This window comes from Oreochromis niloticus, linkage group LG13 (assembly GCF_001858045.2).
Source record: "Oreochromis niloticus isolate F11D_XX linkage group LG13, O_niloticus_UMD_NMBU, whole genome shotgun sequence".
Lineage (NCBI taxonomy): Eukaryota > Metazoa > Chordata > Actinopteri > Cichliformes > Cichlidae > Oreochromis > Oreochromis niloticus.
This window is the reverse complement of record NC_031978.2, coordinates 22,205,272-22,225,801: the sequence shown is the minus strand read 5'-3', so window position 1 is coordinate 22,225,801 and position 20,530 is coordinate 22,205,272. Positions and strand designations below refer to the sequence as shown.

The 20,530-nt window shown below is 42.6% G+C and overlaps 1 protein-coding gene and 1 long non-coding RNA gene across 8 annotated transcripts in view; one reads left to right on the top strand and one right to left on the bottom strand.

Annotated features, from left to right (window-relative positions):
- Window positions 1–8,850: 8,850 nt before the first annotated feature.
- Window positions 8,851–15,089, bottom strand: LOC112841922 (uncharacterized). 4 transcript variants are annotated; one of them, XR_003213403.1, is made up of 4 exons: window positions 14,920–15,089; window positions 12,524–12,596; window positions 9,712–9,937; window positions 8,851–9,190 (listed from the first exon to the last, which is right to left on the bottom strand). It is a non-coding gene; the product is annotated as an uncharacterized LOC112841922 (long non-coding RNA). The 4 variants fall into 4 exon arrangements; XR_003213402.1 differs by having other exon boundaries at window positions 14,892–14,954; XR_003213401.1 differs by having other exon boundaries at window positions 8,851–9,195; window positions 14,807–14,943.
- Window positions 15,090–15,337: 248 nt separating this feature from the next.
- The window catches only part of unc5b (unc-5 netrin receptor B), a 53,480-nt gene continuing 48,287 nt past the window's right edge, over window positions 15,338–20,530 (top strand). Inside the window, exon 1 of one of the 4 annotated variants that reach the window (XM_019366320.2) lies at window positions 15,338–16,144. In XM_019366320.2, the coding sequence (XP_019221865.1) occupies window positions 16,057–16,144 (88 nt within the window). In that variant the 5' untranslated portion in view covers window positions 15,338–16,056. The remainder of the gene's footprint in view (window positions 16,145–20,530) is intronic. The other 3 variants (XM_019366319.2, XM_019366321.2, XM_005473985.4) reach the window with 3 other exon arrangements.

Below are 20,530 nucleotides of genomic sequence, written 5' to 3'. Positions count from 1 at the left end.
AGTATTGCTGGAACTCCAGAGCAATGTTGGCATATGCACCTCATCTGCTTACAAGAGATAAGAAATTAAAAAAATAAAAAATTAGTGACAACAATCACAGTGCACCGCATGATTGTGTTTTGATACACTTAAATAAATTAAATAATTATCCTGTTTATTAAGGCTTTTTCTGCCTGTTAAAATCACCCCGGCACGTCTTTCTTCCACTGGCCAAGAAGTGCTTCCAAACTGTCTGGAGGCTGGTACGCAGAGGTTTTCAATTCCTGTTGCAACATAATATGAACAGCAGCCAGCACAAACCCAGTGCGTTACTTGATGGTTCGTTGGCACTAAGTGAAATTCCAATTAACTGGCCCAAATGTCTACAGGGAGTGTTTGTCTGAGAGTGTGCTGAGAATGCAATTATTTTCCATCTTGTGCTTGGATGTCATCCGTGTGGTGAGCAGCAGAAACGGGGATCTAGCAAAGGCAAGTTTTGTAAAGCTTTACCTTTCACTCCTCCACTCTGGCGTTGTGGAAGTATAAAATGTGATTCATTATTTGTGTCCAGTGGCCCACTAGACAGCAGTACTGGGGGAGCACAAGAGAGAAATCATTTACATTGTGTGCAGTGAAGCCCACGAGGCACCAAAGCTCAGCTAGACTCCCTTTTATGCGGCCATTGTCATAGTAAGGTGCAATGTTTGTAACAATGACTTCTACCCAACTAAAAGTCTCTTAGGAAGCAAGGCATCATGGGTACTGGTGAAAAAAATACCTGCTACCAAACTCCTCCATCCAACTGAGAACAGGTGGAGAAGCAAAGCTCTGTAACTGCCCCATGCTGTGCTTTAAAGAACAGTTCAAACAATTTAGTTTGTCAAAGAGGGACTCCTGCCCTACTTTCCCTAGCTTTAAATCTTCAGCTATTCCCCGTCCTGCCTCCAGACCTTTGCTGGGATGAGAACAGCTCCAGGGAAAGAAATTTGTCTACATAAATAAATGGTTTGGTGCTTAAATACTCTGTTGGATGAATGATTATGTTAAACAAAAAACACATATATTGGACGTTAGCCTAATGCTTGCACTACTGATGCCATGACATGGCAGAAAGAAAAAGGGGAGAGGAATTGAAGAAGGATAAAGTAATGGCAGAAGGGGATGTGGTTTCCAAGGGGCAGACGGTGTAGGGGGAAAATTGAGGATATAGGAAATAATCAAACACTCAGGTGCACACACATAAACACACACACACACACAGAAGCACGAACAGATGAGAAGCAGTGAAAGAAAGTGCTGATCCATGTTCCCTGTCTGGGAAGGCAAAAACAGAACATTGATTCTGCAAGATCCACAAATGAAAAATCCATGGGAGTAAGGAGCTCTTGGCCCTGCGGCAGAGACAGGGCACCAGCGGTCACGTTCTAGTATCGCAAGTGACACCGAGCCTAGGCCTCTCACTGGGTGGTAGTGGGCAGTGCTGGATCTGCTGGACAAGGGCCAAAGCTAATCTAACAAACAGGAAGGCTGCCTGAGAAAACAGAAAAGAGGAGATTTAGTTTTCCGGTTAGAAAAGAAATAGGAAGCCTTCTTTTCTTTTAGAGCAGTATCACGGTGACTGAATGGAAAACTGTAAAGTACCATTATATTTTAAAAGAAACAAACAGGCTATAATGAAAGCCTGAGTCTGGTAATTTCTGTTTCTGTTGTGGTTGCCTGGTTGCTTAATCCTTTCATCTCACTGTTGTGGCAAAATTTAAGAAAACATGGTCACTCCCTCTACCTGTAACAGGGAGATAAAGAGGTCCTGCAACTCTATCTGTAGCTCAATTTGAAATCCCTCTGTTAAACCGTGGGTAGGGGTTTGGATTGTGGGAGGGAGGTCTTTTTTCCTCATTACCACCCTCTGTCACTACATGTACACACCAGCGAAGCACTAATCTGTGTGATATGCTAATCTCTCAAACCGCCATCCACCACCCCTGACTACTTTAAGATTGCAGCCACACCTAAACGCACAGTGAGGGCAACAGCAAAGGAAGTAATTAAAGCATGCCCTGCAGGAGCCTGCCTGGGCCTGGCCTGGATGAGCTGGGACAGCACCAGCACTTTAGGTGGATATCCACAGTGGGAAGAGAAAAAGGATCCCTAGGGAGAGGCAGATCTGTTTAGTCACTGGCTCTGCTCTGGTTCCCTCTGGGGTAGTCCCTACCCCCAGCAGACAGGATAGCAATCAGACATGCAGGGTGTGGAGGGGGAAAAAAATATCGTAGTGTGCAGTGGTGGTGGGAGTATTTCTGTGTGTGTTTGCATGCTGTTTTTGAAGATTAAAGGTGACAGTCATAGCTTTGCTATGACCTGATCACCTGCCACCATCTGTCATTAAGCAAAGCTGCTCAGGGAAGCGTACTGCACCTGTCATCTGCGAGTGTGCGCCGTGGCGTTCAAACCTCGTGTGCGCACGTCTCACTCTTTGTGTCATTTCACCCGACATGTTAGGAGATACGGCTTCTTTAAAAGGGATCGAGGTACTGACAGTGTTCCGGTGAAGCACAGTCCTCCATCATATGCATCGACTGCGTGCATTCACCATCATTTAAAATGATCGTTTTAATAGACAGAGAGTTTTGTGAGACTTCAAAACCCCAAAGATTAACATGCTTTTGAGAAACATTCTGATGGGTATTATGCGTTTGTGTGCGTGTGCCTGTTTGCATTTATGCACACTCAGACATCACCTATGTGTGTGAGAGAAGAACTGATGTTATTGTGTGCAATCTTCCTTCTTCCAAACTTCAAATGCGGCAGATTAACATATTTCGAAATATATAAATATACCTGTGGTTCAGAGCGGGAGAAGAAAAGCGAGAGAAAGACACAGACTGCATTTCTCTGCCTGAAACACCTTAACTGATCACATACAGTATGTCTCCTATCAAAAGCTATGAGCTGTTTAACAGTTTGAATATAACCTCTTCATTTGTCACAGGCAATAATCACATTGTAACTCAGTTTTAATGGCTATGTGAAAAGCCATAATGTGAAATCATACTGATTACTGTGTGAGCATGTGTGCGTGCATGCTAGAGTGGGTGGGTTTCTGTGAGACAAGGATCTCTGCACATGCCTTATTAAAGCTGAATATTATGACAACTCAGTTTTTGACACATATTAAAGACTGTATTTCATCTTTAAAGGCCCTTCGTGTTTTTGGCATAGGTTTTTTCTTCTTTTTCGAACAAAGTTACAGTTTCTGACGGTATTAATCTAAGAGATGTTCAAAATTGCAGTCAGGGAGACAAAAGGGAAAAAAAATGTGCAGATAAAAGCTAGGCAATACATTCTAATGAGCTAACAGGAGATGAGCATTGCATTTATATGCCCACTGCATTCACATCAGTACCTCTTAACTGCATTTGTTGTAAATAAATATGAGCAATCAGCTAAGAACTGCAATAAAGGCCCTATAAAGTGCAGCAAATAGTGAGACGAGAGGAAATTGCATACCGACACAGACAGACAGATGGACAGGCAGAGAGACATAAAGAGCATACAGCAGATAAAAATACAAAAGAGGAGAAGCCACAGTCATTCTCTTTGACCGCCGTATCTGAAGACTGCATGGAAGGTGAGGAAAAAACTATAAAAAATAAAAAAAGGTCATGGCATTTTGAGCATTTCAGCACAAGCCCGGTAAAAAAGAGCTAACAACAGGAAGCGTGGTTTTGGAAACAGAGAAAAGAAGAGTCAGAGAGAGGTTAAAAAGAAGTGTTGTATCCTCTGCTACCTCAGCCCTGCGGCATGGGGTCACCTCGGAGACTGGAGACTGAATTACCCAGCAGCCCCGGCTGCTCGCAGGATCAGGCGGACAAGGGGAGAGGACGAGAGGAGTTAATGAAGGGAAGAGACAGTTCAGGTCCCCCGAGGGCCTCTAGGCACCTGCCTGGCAACTTCTCGCTGCCCAGCCTGCGCTGACTGGCTAATTATCAACATAGACTTAGCCCAAAGTCAAATCACTGATTGATTGGAGTGTTTTCAATCTGTCTTTGGTCTCTTGCTGTCCTTTCGCGCTCTTTTCTCTGCGGAAACTCTCGGTCATTGGAGTCCCACTGTGGCCTCATGCAGTACAATGGCAGCACAGGAGCAGCAGGTGACCGGTGCTTCTGTACAACACTGACATGCGGCCCCAACTCTTGTGATTTAATTCCTCGGCGGAGGTATAATTAATTTGTTAAGAAATGATTTTACTGTATGGATAATTGCTAATTACAGCCCAATAAGTGACAGAACATTTTTCAAATGCGAGCGAGGGAGGAAAGGCCGTGGACTCACTCATATTGGGTCAACGTAATTCCAGTAATAGATGTTATTTGCCATTACCATGGAGGATGTGGAGGTGTGATTAAATAAGTGTTGCTATGTTTGCTTAAATTCATTCATCAGCCAGTAAGTAGGTCCTGGTCCAGTAGGAGTCTTTGTTAAATGTCTGGTTCATTAGACTTTACATTAAAAGCCAAAGGGAATAAATGCTGTGCAGCTTATGACTGCTGCCATTAGTCAAGACAATTAATATGACTTTTTGTTTCCCTGTAAAAAATCCTTGTTCTTGTTTTCTTTCCCACTGATCCAAGGGAACAGTGCTCATTCTAACGTGTCTTTTTTCCCTTCATTTTAAAGTTATTACTTCCTAAGGCATTCTAGCTCATATCAAAGCAGTCTAAAAAAAACATAAAATAAAATTTTAAATTTGGTTTTGCTGGGTACTGGAGTAGTATCAAAATACATAACTATGTGAGTGCGCCTCAGAAGTGCTTCCCTTTTGTTTCCCTCTCTGCCAAACAGAATGCATGAGCCTGTTACGCCACCGACAGAACAAGAGATGAAGAAGTAGCTAAAACAGTCAGAGCACATGTTGCTTGTAAAAGAATGCAAGTATGTGCGTCTCCCTATTTTTCAATGCATCAGATCAGTCAGAAGCCATTCTCTCTGCAGCTGGAGGAAACACGAGGCGTGCAGGAGCTCTCACTGTGGGATGGAAGCACTTTGCTTGTACACAACTCCAGCTGAGAGCTTTACAGGGGGAGTTGGAATTCTGAATACCAACCTACATTAACAAAAAGAAAGAGAGCAGATTTAGCACCATGGCTACAGTCCGCACGACTGTTTGGGATGCCTCCCTCTATTTGCTGCAGTGCATCCTGGGACAGGACATCTATAGCAGTCCTGGGAAGCCCCATGGGAGGCTGGAGGATTAGCACTGGCCTATCTCTTTAGAGCTGGGAATTAATTAAGTAATTATGAAAGCCAAGCATGAGGGATGAATTATGCATGAGCCCTGATTGGGACATTTGTGATTGTGTAATCTAATTTCAACCAGCCGCCGTCCCTGTCAGCCAGGTAGATCTCACATCATAGGGTCAAACACACACATGTGCGCACGTGCAACAATAATGCTTTCAGGGTACAAAAAGACATAACCAAAGATCACATTCACCATGGGCAGAATGGATACTCTGAGCATCTCATTATGTTAATTAAAATTAGGTAATCAGCGTGGATTAATCACCGTAGTAATGAGGATTGAGCCTCAGATTATGTCTTCTTACCTAATCCATATAATTGTATTTGTAGAAGCATGAGATTAATATTGCTAGCATCCAATTAATAATAAAAAGACTGATTGAGCAGGAGTTTTGCTTTGGAAGTTTGGTTTTTTTTTGGCATGTGAAAAAGTAGATTTTTTTTCCGCCTCTTTTTGTCTCTATCATTGTCTGTTCCTGTTATAGGTGCCTGTGGATTCCACTGGGGTTTCTGGTGCACTGATGTCTCTCTGCTGGTCTCGCTTTCTTTTTTTTCTTTTTTTATTGATGCACTTCAATGCCTGTTTACAGCGAGGAGCTCTCCCCTGTTCTCCTGAAAAAATACTTCCTGTAGAAGACTCAGTCGATTGCAAACGAGAGACCGGTAGCCACGAGATCCACCACAAGAAAGACAGCCACATTCTCGATATACATCTGCAGCACAAAAGTGCGATATGGGTCTTAAGCGTAACCGCTAAAGTGTAAAACACACATGCACATAAGGCACAACAAGGCTCCCATTTCCTCTGTCACCTGAAATCCTATCGACCCAGATGCCCCCCCCCCCCCCCCCCCATCACCACCCTTTCCTTTCATTTTTTCATTTCTATGTATTGATTCAAACATCGGTTTATTTGGAAAGCTGAATCCCAAAGTGTTTCAAATATAGAATTCTAGATTTGACCATTTTTGCCTCTATAATGACTCACAGTCTCATCTTAAGCTTCCAGGGCAACAGTGGTGCCTTTAATATAATGTGCCTTGATTAAAAGGGAAGATTTTTCATATAAATTCCCAACACCTTGAAAAAGGAAGGGAGTATATGTTTTACTATACGCTCCACTTCAGTGAGGCACTGCAGTTAGAACCTCCAGTATCTAAACTGGTCCCCAGTGTTTGAACTCTGCTCAGAAAGCAGAACATAAAGCATAGAGATGAGAGGAAAGCTACACAGAAAGGAGCAGACATGAAAGGCTGCGGCGTGCCCTCCAAAGGGAATGTGAGAGCCCGGGAGCACGCTCACTCGCCGTGTTAGTTAGTTGTGTGATTGTTCCTTTGTCTCTTTTAGCTGCAGAAGGAGCCGCTTTAAAGCCTGAACATAGGAAATGTGACAGGAAAAGGACTGTAATTCTCAAGTAATTATCATGCTTCACGTTCACATCCATGCTGCTCCTCAAGTCATTGGATCGCTTTCCGTATTTCTCTCAGCATTACTAAAATGTCTAAGATTGCATCACGAGGGAGGTCAGAATTCACCGAGGTGGATTTTCTTCACCTTGTGATTTTCTTTTCAAATAAAATGATGTAAACGATGAGAGGAGCAGGTGTGTCTCCAGCACCGAAGCGTCCACCTTTTCCACCCTCTTCTGTTCCCTGTAAGCTGGTGTGATACTTGCTCATTAATTCCATCTCAGGTTATGCCTTGCCTCAGTGTAGCAGTGCCCTGTTTCTCTGCCTGTTATCTACATCATTGCTTTTTATTTTTTTTCACAAACGATGGAGGAAAAAAAAAAGGCACAAAACTATAATTTAAGGTTCAATTTTCCATCATTTCAGAGAGATTGTATATAATATCACACCTTTTCTTGCACTTTGTCTTCTATTAGTGATTCTGAGGTGGCATAGGAAGTGGCTCATATTTCATCCTTTTATGTGAAAGAATAAAATTCTACTATCTGTACTTTGCTGTCTATACTTTTGATCCAAAAGCCCACTTTGATGCGCCTTTGTTTTTTTATAGATATATTTTTACACCGGCTACTGTAAAATCAAAGATGAATGACCTTTATGCCTGACAGGAGCTTGCATATATGCTTTTTCCTTAGTTAGTCTGCAACACACAACCTACCGTCACAATATGACCTCCTTGTTTGATGCAGTGTAATCACCACATCCTGATTTGTGGATTTAACCTCACCTGAGTGCTTTGCATGGATTTGACTGGTAACTACCACCATAATTTGCATCTCGTGAAATAAAAAAGGACCTTAACTGCTGGAGCTCAAAGGTCAATGATAATACTTAGAAACAAGATAAGCTCCCGGTTGTCCTTGTAGCTTCTGGCTCCTAACAACCTGCCAATATATTGATTATTCACATTAACAGATGTGGAACAACATTTGTCACCTTGCTCAGGGTGCACTCTTCCAATACTTCTATTAAAAGCTTGAAAATCTGTATTAAATTTAATTAAACAGCAAACCAGAAATATGTTATTAGTTGGTCATTGAACACTGGAAAGTACTATTTCCTGATTTTTCTGAGTATTTCCCATCCATTTCACTCCCCCTCTCTGTCTTTCACTGCCTTCTCCTCTCTGCCCCTGTTAGCTCCCCACCTCCAGAAATGATGGGATACTGGTATAATGGGAGGCCATGTGCAGACGAACAAAACCCACCCACACCTGAGCTTTTTATAGGCTAATAAGATGACCACTGGATGGCTTTCTGTGGGGTCAACTCCTGTGTTATCTACCCTCCGTCTGCAGGAATCCAACCTATTATTATCAACATGATTGGCTGTCTAGTCAGACATCTAATAATAGAGTCCGTTTAGCTTGAAGGAGGAATGTGAAAATTGTCACTTCTGTCACTGTCTGCTTTTATGACCAGAAAGGTAGATTTTAATATTAGACTCCTTTTGACTGGCTGTTCATGCTCTGCAAGCCACGATGCCACCCTGCTGGGCTGTATCACTGGATGGCCGCAAGTGTTGTCCAGGCTAGCCACATATGTTAAATCGATTTCAATATGTACAGTCCCTGATAGGAAAACATTAACGGTTCGTTGCTGTGGTACAGCTCTGGTGTTATTTTTTTTTTCTTGGAACATCTTGTTGTTTTCAAAAGTGTGATGCATAGCTTTGGTTTTGTTTTGGATAACAGCTGAAGACCACTCAAATGTGTCAGGCAAAACTGTTTCATAAAAAAATCACAAAGATACCTTCATGAATTTGAATGTTATGAAACCAGAATCTACTGCAAGGCTGTCCTTACTTCATCATTGTATTTGCTTTATGCAATACTGTGCAAAACTGCTACCCTTCATTTCTTTATATTTTTCTTTATATTTTTCAACTATTTTCAGTCCAGTGCTTGTCTAATTTTTTAGATAGTTTTTGGTTCGATGAGAAACTTAACACTGACCTATGAATCATTCAAGTATAAAAAAGACACCTAACTCAAGATATTAACCACTGACGTGTCTACATAGAATAACTTAGCAAATAACCAATTTTAAGTTGTGTCTTTAGGCACTTTAGGAAACTGTCACAAAAACTCATTTCTTTACTTGAATCTATTATAAAATACCAGGGATAGCACAGTTTGAAAGACATAAGACATTAATTTTGCATCAACAAGGTGATTCCCAAAGAGTCAAACTTGACATATCTCAGCATGGTGTGCAGTGTTTCCTTCAGATTTGAGGAAGCTGGACAAGTGAATGACAAAAAAGAAGTGGCATCAGATGACCAGTGTCCAAAAGTCATGTCTTTAAGAAACAGGGGGGGGGGGATCCAGCACAGACCTGACACAGGACCTGATAGATGCTTCTGGCCCTTCAGTTGATCCATCTACTGTTCACTGAAGCATCATCAGGAATGAGCTCAGTAGAAGGGTGGCTGTCAAGAAGCTGTTCTTAAGAAATGGAAGCAGGGAGATACATACCATAATAATTATTGACTATTTTACATTTGTGTTTGTTGAAACACACTAAAAATACAGGTACATGGAGGTGATGAGAGACTATGCAATCATAAGTGCACAACAGCATATAGATGTAACTATTTTTTAATAATAAAAATAACTACACTTATAAAAACTAACAGTATTTTCATATATACTGACATGATTTCTGTGTCTGGCCAATCTCACACCTATTAATATAAACCAGCTGTTGCATATCACAGTTACAATATTCAGCTCTGTGTCAACAATCAGCTTGTCCAACTACATCAACCACAAAAAACACACATATAAAGCAAACAATGTCGTGCTTTGCCTTAGCCCCCCCCCCCAATCTCAGTGGCAGGGGGAAGTGCACTAGCTGCAGTTCTTGAGTATTATTTCCATCCAGAGCTGTCAGTGTTTCCCACCAGATCAAGGCTGTGATTAATAAAATGGGCCTCCAGTTCCCCTCCAGCTTATTCTCACCTTCTCCCTTCATGCTGCTTTTGCAGCACATGCTTGTCTCTTGGTGTCTCCACCTCTGTCAGCTCCTCTCCTTATTCTCATTCTCTGGTTCTGGATAGCACTGTTGCTCCTTTCAGCCTTCCAACCTGCGTGAACAGAGAATTTCTTTCTTTCCCTTTTCTCCTCTGCTCTGTATCGCAGCCTCTCCAGAGCCCCTGGTAAATGATGCATGGTAGACTCATGGCCGCTGAGCAATCATTAGTGAGGTGGCACGGGTGAACGGAACCGATGGATGATGAAGAGAGAGGGACGGAGGGAGAAGCAGAGGACAGCAAAAGTCAGGCTTCCACCCTCAGGCGCATATCGTCACAAACCTAGAAGTTGTTTGTGTAAAACACTAGTCGGTGGCATTTCTTATGCCAGTGGTCATTAATCTACACACAAAAACACACACGCACACCCCAACAAGTACACAAGTACATACAGAAATGGAGCCATAATGTTGCTCTCACAGATGAAACCCTGACTTACAGTGTCCTAAAGCCCTGTGCTACCATAAAAAAAAAACAAGTCTGGACTCGACTGGCGTAGAGAATGTGCTGAGCAGCCAATATTATGAAGTGTACATAATGCTTCCCTCATGAAATATCATCACTCAACAATGCCCCGATGAACCTCATCATAAACAAAATTTGGGTTTATAGTTCATATCAGGGCTAATAAACTGAGACATTACCTGACAAAGGTCCACAGTGGGTAAGAAACTCCTACATGGAGGCAGGATTCGGTGTAGAGGAAGAGCATTTTCCCCTCTGATCAATCAAAAAAATGTATTGTGTTTCGAACAACATAACAATAATACTGCGGTTTCTAATCGCTGATGATTTGATTGTGAGCTTGATAGCTGCCAGTGTCTCCGCTTCCAACAGATGTTATGTTTAATTAGTGTTCACACCTACTCTTCACCAGAGCGCCGAACCGCCTCGCAGTAACACAGCATACGCACGCATCTTTTTTATTCCTCTCATTCTAATAGTGTAGCTGACACTGTATAAACTCATGTTTTCAATTGTTTTTTCCCCCCTTTTTTTGTCTGAAATCACTCTTTACACAGCACCTATTTTACACTTTCACAACAGAGAAAGCACAAGTGTGAAGGACTGCCTCTAGGTGAGCTAATTTTGCAGTCTGGTATTCAAACTGGGATGCTTGATGGAACCAAGGCATTACAAGCAGAACCTATTTTGGTCGCTCGTTTCCTGTGACATGTTCTTTGTGTGTGTGTGTGAGTAAGGCCGATGGATGACGTGAAATATGAACCCACCAGAAAAGGATCTGTAGCAGGTGAGATTAATGTTTTGACGATCCATACCTCTCAGTGTGCATCACTCACTTTCTAACACATGATCCCTCAGCTGCGCACATTATAGTTACATCCTTTATCTTAACATAGTGGCGATATGAATCAGTTGTAATCTCCTCAGAGACTTGTTTCTCTTTCTACGCTCCTGCCCAAGTATTCGGCACAAACGATCTTGTTGCTCCTCGGTCTGCTGTTTACTAATGATTCCCGTGCACGGCTGAGAGGAGAGCTCAATCTGATGGTGGCCATTAGAGAATAAGATGAGCATTACGCTTTCTAGCTTTCCTGAATATCAACATAGAGTTTTGACAGCAAGGTTCAAGTCATGAATTTAACAGTGCAATTATACCGAACGCAGGATATTTGTAGCTGATGAATTTTCTACTTACAAATATTTATTTTATGCAGTTCTGTGAGGAGATACATTTAAATCAGCTTTTCCAAGTTTGGATGAACTTACAAAAAAAAAAAGTTTTGAATTCATTAAGCAGTTACAGAACTGACCTTTCAGGGTATAAAACCTTTTTTTCATTTGTTTGTCAAGTTGCTATTTCTGTATAGAACGGCAGAGTTGGATATAAGAGCAGCTTGCGGACAGATTCTCTCATTTTCCATATTGTTCTGTCACCTTTAATTTCATTAACTTTTTTTCCTCGCCCAGAAGCAAAGTGAGAGCTGAGTTTCTAGGGCAACAATCAGTGTAATTGTCCAAAGTCTGACACATGCAATCTGCTAAAAGCCCTCAAGCCCAAAAGGCCCAGGTGTACCCAGGGATTACAAAGGTGGAGGACAGGTGAAGTCGATGCACACTGACAGTGACACGTGCACACGCGCGCATTCATTCTGTCTTACTCTGAAGCACACATACTCGCGGACAGGAGCGGGCACACAGCATGCCAGCATGTGCCAACACATCAGTAAAACTCCAGCATCACATGCCACTGTGTACAGCACATACTGGTTGGTTTTATTAGACTTCTTAAAAATCATGAACAAAGACATGTGTGGGAAATGCCCTACATTTAGAGTCATATGTATGTAGATGTAAAGAAATATTATTTTTAGTGAGTACTTGAAATTAAAAATTGAATATAAAATTACTGCACAGAGGCTCCAGCTCCCCTGTAACCCTGAACTGCATAGGAAGTTAAGAAATTGGATGGATGGATTACTGTACAGTGTACTGTATAATGTATTATTCATGATTTAAAAAGCATTTAATGTTCAGCTTGTGGAAATGCATAATCTATTCATATGTCCCATATATTGCATATTTTTATGTGACCCATTTGTGCAAAATGTTTTGAATGAGATTATTAATATGCAAACTACATCCAACACCAGCAGTCAAATAAATAGTAGGGAGGGGGTAAAAAATGTATCTATTTAAAAATTTAACAATCAAGTGAATATGTGTCCAATATGCAATATAAATATTAACCAAAACTCAAATAATTAAACTGTACTTACAGTTGATATAGTGGTGAAGAAATGCACACACAAACTATCCGCCACCGATCTAGAAGAACTAGGACATTGCTTCCTGAAACGACAGAGGACACCATCCTGGAAATACTGCAAGAAAAATGTGTGATCATTCCCCAAGCCAAGCTCTAATGATGGGTATTATTCATTTTTCCACAGACACTGTGTATCCGGTCAGCAGAAAGTCTACAGACCGGCTGCTTTATTTTCCCTTATTCACTGCTACCCAAATCTATTAAACACGTTCTCCTCTGGCCTGCAAGAAATAATTAGTCTACTGGATAGGTCAACTTAATCATTCCTGAAAATAATATTCAATTATCTCCACAGCAACTTCTAGAGCATGTCACCTATTTTTAGACCCCCCCTCTGTTTTACAGAGATAGGCAGTTTGATCCTTTTTATGTCAGTCCTGCAACGCAAAGCAACAGAGAGTCAGTGGTGCTAAAAAGTCCTCAGAGGATAACCTATTATGCCTTAATAATAGCCTAGCTTCTTATTGTTTCCTCTTCTCTGCCGTTTACAGCATATCAGTTCCATCCTACCTGATTATGGCTCTCTATTTCCCGAGCTTTCTTCTCCAGTTTTCCACTGGATGCCCTTGACTTATATCTTCAATTAGTCTTAGCAAAGAGCAAAACAAAATAATAACTTATGGCAACTTCAACTTTATCATCATTGCAGTAATAATTGGGGGAAAAGGAAGAGAGGGCAAATTGTCTAATTAGAGTTTGCAAAACGCTAACATCCGGCATAACCTCATCAAGGTGGATGTGCCATGAAAACTGTCAAATGAGCTCGTCACCTCAAAGTGCGAGTCGCCGCTAAAGCGATGAGATCTGAAAATCAAAGGTCACTGTGTCATGCAAATATACTGTATATATCCATAATGCGGCACATATAGCTGTTATGTGATAGGACCGGGCAAGTGAAGAAACACTAGAGAAACACAATCAGAAGCTAGAGCATGCACGGGCATGTAAACAGAAGATGCATTTGCAGCTCCACGATCAAGATCTGCCTCAAACACAACCTGCAAAATCCATTTCACGCCCAACCTCTCCTGCTCTTACTGTGTCTATCAGCAGCTCTCTCTCTCTCTCTCCATCTCTGTCTGTGTCACTCTCATCCTACCTCTCTCATTCTCACTCTCTCACCAGTCACAATAAAGACACGGAGAATAAATAAATAATCCAGAGTGTACTCTGTGCTTATGAAACAGCATAATTGTCATCAGAGGAAGGAGGCATTGGGAGTCATCACTTGTCCAGATGGATTATGACCTTTGAAGTTGGATTTGAGCAAAGTACAGCAATGCTGTTCTGCTGCCAGCTACTGTCACATCTTAGAGAATGGCCTCGCGCTGGGCTCAGCGGCATATTGGCTCTCTGTCTGTCTCACCCCATGCTTAAAACTCCGGGCTTTACTCTGAGACTCTTATGTATCTTATTTATTCTTCAGCATTTTACATTTAAGTATGTCTAATCTCAAGGTACGAGTCATGCCGGGATAAACCTTCCCCTCAGTGAACATCAACGTGAGTCAGTACAGAGCGAATGAACATTAGCCACGAGCCAGACAGCGATACTGCTCACAGAGACTGACGTTGTAGAAAGGCGCAAAGTAATAATCTGTGACATTTTTAGAAAAAAACATAATAATACATTTCTGCTTTTATTCACCAAACCATACAACAGGCAGGTGACACAAGAAGGAAACACATTAGGTTTGGAGAACAGCCTCAACCACTCTCAAATACAGCAGAATATCTGGTGAGCTTCCAAAAGATTGTCTCTTAAGATGTTTCTGTTGAGCCCTAATCTCCCATTAGTGCTCAACTGGACTGAAATCTAGTGATTGTGAAGGCCACATAAGATAATCAACTATTCAACGAGCCCTCATGCACTTATTTATTCTGGATTTCCATTTAATTTGTCCTGTGCATCATGTGGCCTGTTAGTGAAAATAAACTTAAAATAAAATCCAATGCTGTGGAGCTTTGTCACCAATAAAATCTCATGGGCAGGGGAACTTTTATATTTCCAGGTGACAAAGGCATCAACAAAATGCTGAAAAGCGTAAAAATTCAAATTAAAAAACAAACAAACATGCAATTAATACTGAAAACACAGAAGGAGGAGAAAGTAAAACTCCGCCAGGAAAGGCCTTAAATTGGCAGGTGACCCCTAGAAAGGTAACCATATTAAAAATAAAATAATGCCAATACAGCTCAGATGATGGAAAGCTGAAGTTTTTAGTTGTACCTACTTGTTCAGTCACTGCTTTACAAGAATAATCAACAATAAAAGACCCAGTTTTAATGCCCAAGAATTGCACTTGCCCTCGGTCGTACAGAAAGCGACTTTTAGAGCGACGTGTACCGCAGAAAACCCGGTCAGCTCTCGTCCTGGCCGCAGATGGTCTCATTTATGAAAGGGTGCTCTCTTGTGGACGCTGAGAGTAAAATATGACCCATGGATGCGGAAAGAGGGGATTGACGAGAAATAATCTACACATGAGCCAAAGACTGCTGCTGCAGGACTAAAAAAAATTTCATGGACAGCAGCAGGAAAGGAGACTTTGAGCCGTTCAATTTTCAGAGTAAAGATAGATAGATAGATAGATAGATAGATAGATAGATAGATAGATAGATAGATGTGAGTAAACTCACAACCTCAACCTCATTTTGTAGCAGAAGGACTCCTGCTGAATCCAGAGCTGATCCGGGTTTTCTATCTCTCCCCTCGCATCTATTTCCTCCTCGCTTGCCACTACTTTACCTTCACTTGTTCAGCCTTCATTCTGAGAGGAGGAGGAGGATAATATGTGATTGGCCGGGCTGGGACTGGTAGTCCGGAGGCTGGTATTGTGAAGCTGGCGCTGATCCCCGTGCTCATGTTTACACCTTGCGGACGGGGACGAGACAAGACACCCAGGGGCCCAGCACAAACTCGGGAGTTCGGACTTTGGTGTTGGCGGTTACCTGACAGAATTACCTACCCCCGTGCTACTTTGTGTTTTGGGGTTTTTTCCCCTCCCAGACTCTGTCGTTTAATTTGACATCTTCATTTAGCGATGCGTCAAACTTTTCGGTGACTCTCGCAGCACCTCTGCGCTCACGGCTCCCAAAATAGTGGAGCTGGCAATGAAGTCTACCAGGAATAGTCACGATGAATCGTTTCTTTATTTGAGCAGAGCTTGACATCCGCGGACCTCTTCAAACTTTAATTACGCATGGAAATTACGCCCTTTCAACCTCTCCCAGACGTTCTCGAGCTGCTCGGTGATGGATGTGATTTGAGCCGTTTGCCGTTTGCGTCAACAGTCAGGAGTCAAGTATTTACAAAAACAGAGGTTTCTAACTCAATTACTGGAGTCGCTGGTGTGTGACTTTTCCCCGCGCAACCATTCTGGGGGTAAAGACTTTTCTCGACAAAAAGCCGCTTGGTGTATTAAAAGCTCCGCAGGTTACGCTGCGTGGACGATCCGGGACATTTCACGACGGCTGGACGGGAAAGATGCGCTCTGTGCGGATGCAGCGTGGCCAAGGTCTCGGTCCTCTGGTACTTCTCCTCCTGCTTGGGGGATTTGCCGTGTCCGCTACTGGTAAGTGAAATTAAAGATCAGTTTGTACTGTAATAACTGTGACAGCGCGCTCAGCTGTGTTCACACACACACAAAACGTGTTTTTAAATTAGTTTAAAACAACTTAAATGAAAAAAAACTGAAGATTTTATAAACTTTATGCGTTTTACTAAAAGTGTCTAACCTCAAAGTTTGCTTCAGACCCCAGCTACTGGTCTATGGGATTTATTTATTTATTTTTTAAATGTGTGAGCAGTGCAGGGGTCTGGGATCACCTGCTGACGAGGACTTTTTTTATTCACAGCATAGCGTTCAGTCTTACAGTAGACCTGAGCTCAGAGCTCTCCTTTCTTCTTGGAGCGGAAAAATCAAACTCCCCTGGTGCGCAGGGAGTAATTAAGGTTTTGCTCCATGCCTTCTTGGCCTCTCCAAAAAGAAAAAGCAAAGCCCCGTGAAAAGTAAGACAGAACACTTGTAGTGCTTCAGGGGGAAGAGATTCCTTCTTTCTTTCTTTATTCTCTTTGCAAGATATAGCGGCTAAATTTAGTGGCCCTTGTTTCAAGCCTGGGTGTGCCAGTTGTTTTTGAAATGCTAAACTTGTCCTCATAAACGATTTATACCTTTTTAATTATTATTTTATTAGACAACCTTTTGCAGAGTGAAGAGCACAGGCTTTGATTGTGGCAGAGCAGACTTTTATCAGTGGATTTCCCAGTGTTAATGCCATCAAAGACTGCAGCCAGCTTTCATGGAGATGAAATTTCTTGGCAGGCGGGACAGGTCAGTGCTGGTGAGCTGATGGGACAGGACCTGAACACCGAGGGGACACTTCACATCTCTAGTGTTAGATTAATGATTCCTTTCAGTGAAGCCGAGTGGTAGGCGATTCTGAACGATTCCTCAGCACCCAGTGTCAGATCAGATTGAAATACAAGGCAGAAATCTGAGGGTTTAGTGGATTGTGGATTAAGCTCATTTTACAGTAGGCTAAAAAAAAAAAAAAAAGAACAATGCGTTCAGATTCTGTGTAGTTTTTTTTGCTAAAAACCTCTTCAGTGAATAAATAAGACCCTCCTGGGAAGAACTCAGATTTTAACTTGATGGCAACAGTAATCTTTTGGAAGATACACTGACTGTCTGCCAAGAATGTGACCATTTATTTGAATGCCAATAAGACCTCCACCCACCCACCCACCCACTCATACCATACCTCCCAAGGTCCTCATGTGTGTGTGTTATTCCCTGAACAGGCAGAGCAGAAAAGCAGCTTACGTTTATTAAAATTGCGGACTGTTCTGAAATCCTTGCATGAGAAATGAGAAATGTCGATATAAACAGTTGAGGACTGCAATGAGGTCCTGTTAGGGGAGCAGAACCAAGAGGAGGGGGACACCAGGGGACAATAGCACAGTGTGCCCCAGTAAAGTTTCTGTCTGGGAGAAAGGAAAGCAGGGATATATTTAGGGAAAGCATGATGGAACAGACAGATTGCATTTATCTTCTCTCCCATTGTGTTTAAACCTTACCTCTGCCGCTTTCCCCCCCAGATCCCTCACGTCTCTGTTTTATGCCTGTATTGTGGATGTGCTGAGCTCACATTTCTGCTGTGGTGCTCTTCTTTCTGTGTTGACATATACATTAATTACCAAGCCTGCCAGGAAAACTTGTCTGGAGTAACTAGCCTGCTGTCCAGCGCCTCTCTTGATGTGTCTCATTATTAATGATTTTAGCACAATTACAAAAAAAAAGCCAAACCAACTGACATACGTGAGGTGTGTTTGAGCACAGTTTGTGACCCAGAGATGACCAGATGTCCAGTAAGTCCACATGAAGCCACTGTGCAGACTGGGAGGTCAAGACAGGAGAAGAGTGCGTAAGGCTAGGGAAGTAGCAAAGGGGCAGTCAAGTGTTCGGAGTTAGCGAGCGTGGCATGTCAGACACTCCCATAGAGGACGCGATGAATAGTGACACTCTCACAGAAAGTGCTGTCTCATTTGTGTTAAGTGTGGGAGTCTTCCTGTCTGGAATGACAGTGCAGTAGCTCCAAGAAGAGTCACATTCTTTGAAATTATATGTGAGCTTGTAAAGTACATTCTTTTGGTGGGGAGGGTTTGCCCTGTTTTACAAAGTGGCCAGAAAAATCCTGTAATTCTCTGACATTTCCGTTGTGAGATTTAGACACATGGAAAGAAAGGAATGTGACAACAAAGCTAACGTCAAACAAACACCAAAGTAGATTTGGCTTCAAAGACGCTCAACAGATTGAGATGTCAGATTAGATTAAAGAGTCTCTGAAACATGTAGTCATAACAAGAGTGCTGCCAGGCTGTTGCATCTGCAGAGATCTGGACAGGTGGTTGGGCACCGTGATAAATAAACAGACAGACAGCTCTCTTCGAGCCAGGCCACGGGCCAGTCGAGCTCCACGGGCGCGCGCTGCTCCCAGACCAGATCAGGCCCCATTCTGGCCCCAGGCAGTGCATTAGTTTTACGGCCGTGGGGCGGCAGGGGATCGGTTCGCCGGCCAGCCACTGGCCTCCCTGCTGTATTATTCATACGTGCAAAGTGGTCTTTGTTAATATTTAAAATGTGCTTATGATGCTCAAATTTTTTGACATCAGAGACGGCAGGGGAGAGGGAGAGAGAAGTGGGAGGAGAACAGCTGCTCGTCTCCTATTGGCGTAAGTGACCCGGATGGCTCCGGGAGGTAGTGAAGGATTTTAGGGCACCGGCAGTGCATTTATAGACTGGACGAGAGCGGTGCAGTTCGAGCAAGTGTGCCAATTGCAGCTGGGAGCTGTTGGCGATGATGCGTGTGAACCAAACCAGAGAGAGGTTACGCGGGGTAATGTTATCCATTTGAAAGCGAAGAGGGGAAAAACAGAAAGGAGAGATGGAAGAGAAATGGATCTGCGAGAGGCACATTGAGACAGATTGATCTCAGGGCATGCCTTTTAAATATCCTTTATGAGAAAAGAGTGAAGACGAAAAATTCCATAGCAGTGGCATTCAAGCATCATTACACCTCTGGCACAGGCCAGACAATGAGGTGGTGGAGTGGGGGCTGACATCGGTGGAGAAGGCTGGCAGGGAAAGCAAGCAAGGAACCGCTTTGAGTTAGCAAAGCAACACAAGAAACAGTGGTTAAGAAAGAAGGATATTGTCAGGGAGGGTGGTGGAGGATTGAAAGTGGAAAGAGACACACAAATCCACTAGGGGGATGTTTTTATTAAGGCTCTTATCGATGGAGAGAGCACACAGTATTAAGAGTAGACATGTTTAATGCTTTGCCAATACTGCGCATGTTAGACCAGACCATAAATCTGCAGCAAGCAGCAAGAGTTCTGTAGGAGGGCAAAACAGCAAGGTAAATGGAGGAGGGAGCTGACTATGAAGAATGTAAAGAGAAATTAGTAGCAGGAGAAAGTTTGGAGCACAGACTGGCTGTCTTGAGACGAATATGGTTTCAAGCACAGGTCATTATTTCTGCAAATACAATGTGCTCTCAGTGTATTTCGAAGTCTGCGGTAATAATGCTTTAATCAATATTGCTGAGCCTACACCAACTTCTTCAATCTGTGCGCTATTTAGAAAAGCTCACCAATATAGTGTAATTATCACGAGCTGAAGGTATTTAAATGTATCATGTATTGCCTTTGTGGATCCTGGTTTTGAAATGTCCTGTTTATCTCACAGCAGATGGTGCCTCCTACCTGTTTGCCTCCATATAAAAGCGCGGTGAAATACGGGAATGTTTCATTTAATTCAAACATTTTGAGGTTTCAAATCTGAAAAAAATTGTTTTTGAACAAGCTGCTCATTGCAAGGTCTTGGTAGTACTCTCAGAAAATAATGAGTAAAGTTGAATTTTATTTTGTCAAAAAGTATATAAAATACTTTGTCGCAGTATAGACGTTGGAGTGAAACAGGAGGATGGATGGATGGATGGAGAAACTGGGGGTGGATAGTTTTGGTGGCAGATGGGAGCTGAGTTGCTGTTCTGCCTGCAGGACAGGGTACCCCCTGCTCTTCCATCCTGGCCTGTGGGGGGAGATGGGTGGAGCGGACAGGGAAACAGGAAGAAAACCTCTGTGGGATTCCATTGTGCTTTAGATGAAAAGGAGTCTCCAGAAAGCCTTTTCTGCCCCTTTGTGTGGGGTAAAAGGGGACAGCAAAAGAACACACACACACACACTTTTATTCCCAACTTCAACAGGAGCTATAGTTGCATGTAAGTGGCTTTAGAGGTGTGTTACACTTAATCGTGCATTGTGCATAGAAAGGGGAACACACCTGCTTGTTTTATTTAAAAAAAAATCTCTTCTTCTCTCTTCAGCTGATGCACTGAGACATGCTCACTGACTTCAAACGTCAAAAAAGAGAGCAACCCACCCACCCACTCACACC